General features: G+C 75.3%; 1 protein-coding gene across 2 annotated transcripts in view; it reads right to left on the minus strand.

Annotated features, from left to right (window-relative positions):
- Window positions 1-722, minus strand: part of NECTIN3 (nectin cell adhesion molecule 3) — a 70,449-nt gene extending 69,727 nt beyond the window's left edge. For both annotated transcript variants that reach the window (XM_026058396.1, XM_026058395.1), the window contains exon 1: window positions 439-722. In XM_026058396.1, the coding sequence (XP_025914181.1) occupies window positions 439-652 (214 nt within the window). In that variant the 5' untranslated portion in view covers window positions 653-722. The remainder of the gene's footprint in view (window positions 1-438) is intronic.
- Between the last annotated feature and the right edge of the window lie 354 nt (window positions 723-1,076).

Below are 1,076 nucleotides of genomic sequence, written 5' to 3' on the forward strand. Positions count from 1 at the left end.
CGAGGCGGGTGCGCGTCCCCGCGGCGGCCCAGCGGCGCAGGGCGCGGAGATACCTCGGGGAAGGAACGCAAAGTGGCCGGGGGTCTGCTGGATGCCGGCTTCATCCCGTCCGCAACCTTCTCCACCCCCCCCCACCTCCAGCCGCTCTGGGGGGGCTTCGCCCCCGCGGCGAGCGCTCCCGGGAACAACTTGCGCGATCCCGGTCACGTCCCGCCCTCCTTCTCCTTCCCCGTCCCCGGCGCGGCCACCACGCAACCGCCACCCCGCCCCGCCGAGCGCGCACACAAAGTTTCCCCCAACTCCACCGCGTCCCCCGGCCCGGCCCGGCCGCATCCCGAGGCATGCCGAGATTTCTCAGATTTCTCTTTCTCGCCGCCCTCCTCCACCGCCCGCCCCCTCTCCCTGCCCCAGCTGCGAAGAGGGAAAAGTTTCACTTACTGCAGCAGAGGCGGGAGAAAAGCAGCCCCAGCAGCCCCAGTCGCGGCCCGGGGGGCACAGCCGAGCGGAGCCGCCGTCGCTGCTGCCTCTGCCACCACCACCACCGGGGGGAGGCACCAGCGGCGGCCGCCGGAAAAAGTTCCCGGCGGGCAGGAGGAACCGGCAAGGGGGGGGAAACAGCGGCAGCCTCCACAGCCTCTTCGGCCCTTGCCATGCTCCGGGCTCGGCTCCCAGCCACCGCCGCCGCTACGGCTCCAGTCCGCTCTCGCCTGCTCCCTACCAGCTGCCGCCGCCTCCCCGCGCCGGGTGCGTGTGTCGCTGAGCAGGGAGGTGCTGCGCGCGACTCCCCGCCCTCTTGGAGCGGGCCACACCACCCCGCCGCGGGGCGGGGGGGGGGACGGGAGGGGGGGAGGCGCGCGCCGAGCGGGCAGGCTGGCGCGCCCGCCTTGACCCCCGCCTTTGTTCCCCCTTCCCCACCGGCCCCGCGGTGAATCGTCGCGGCCCGCCGCGCCCCTGCCCCGCTCTGCGAAACCCCAGCCGCGCTCGCGCGCCGGGGGGGTTCCCCTTGGCAACGCGGCCAGCCCGAGGAGCTGGTGGGAGGGGGCGCCCGCGGCGCCCTCCCCCGGGGGGCTGTTGGT

This window comes from Apteryx rowi, unplaced genomic scaffold, assembly GCF_003343035.1.
Source record: "Apteryx rowi isolate R43461 unplaced genomic scaffold, aptRow1 scaffold_146, whole genome shotgun sequence".
In the NCBI taxonomy this organism is placed as follows: domain Eukaryota; kingdom Metazoa; phylum Chordata; class Aves; order Apterygiformes; family Apterygidae; genus Apteryx; species Apteryx rowi.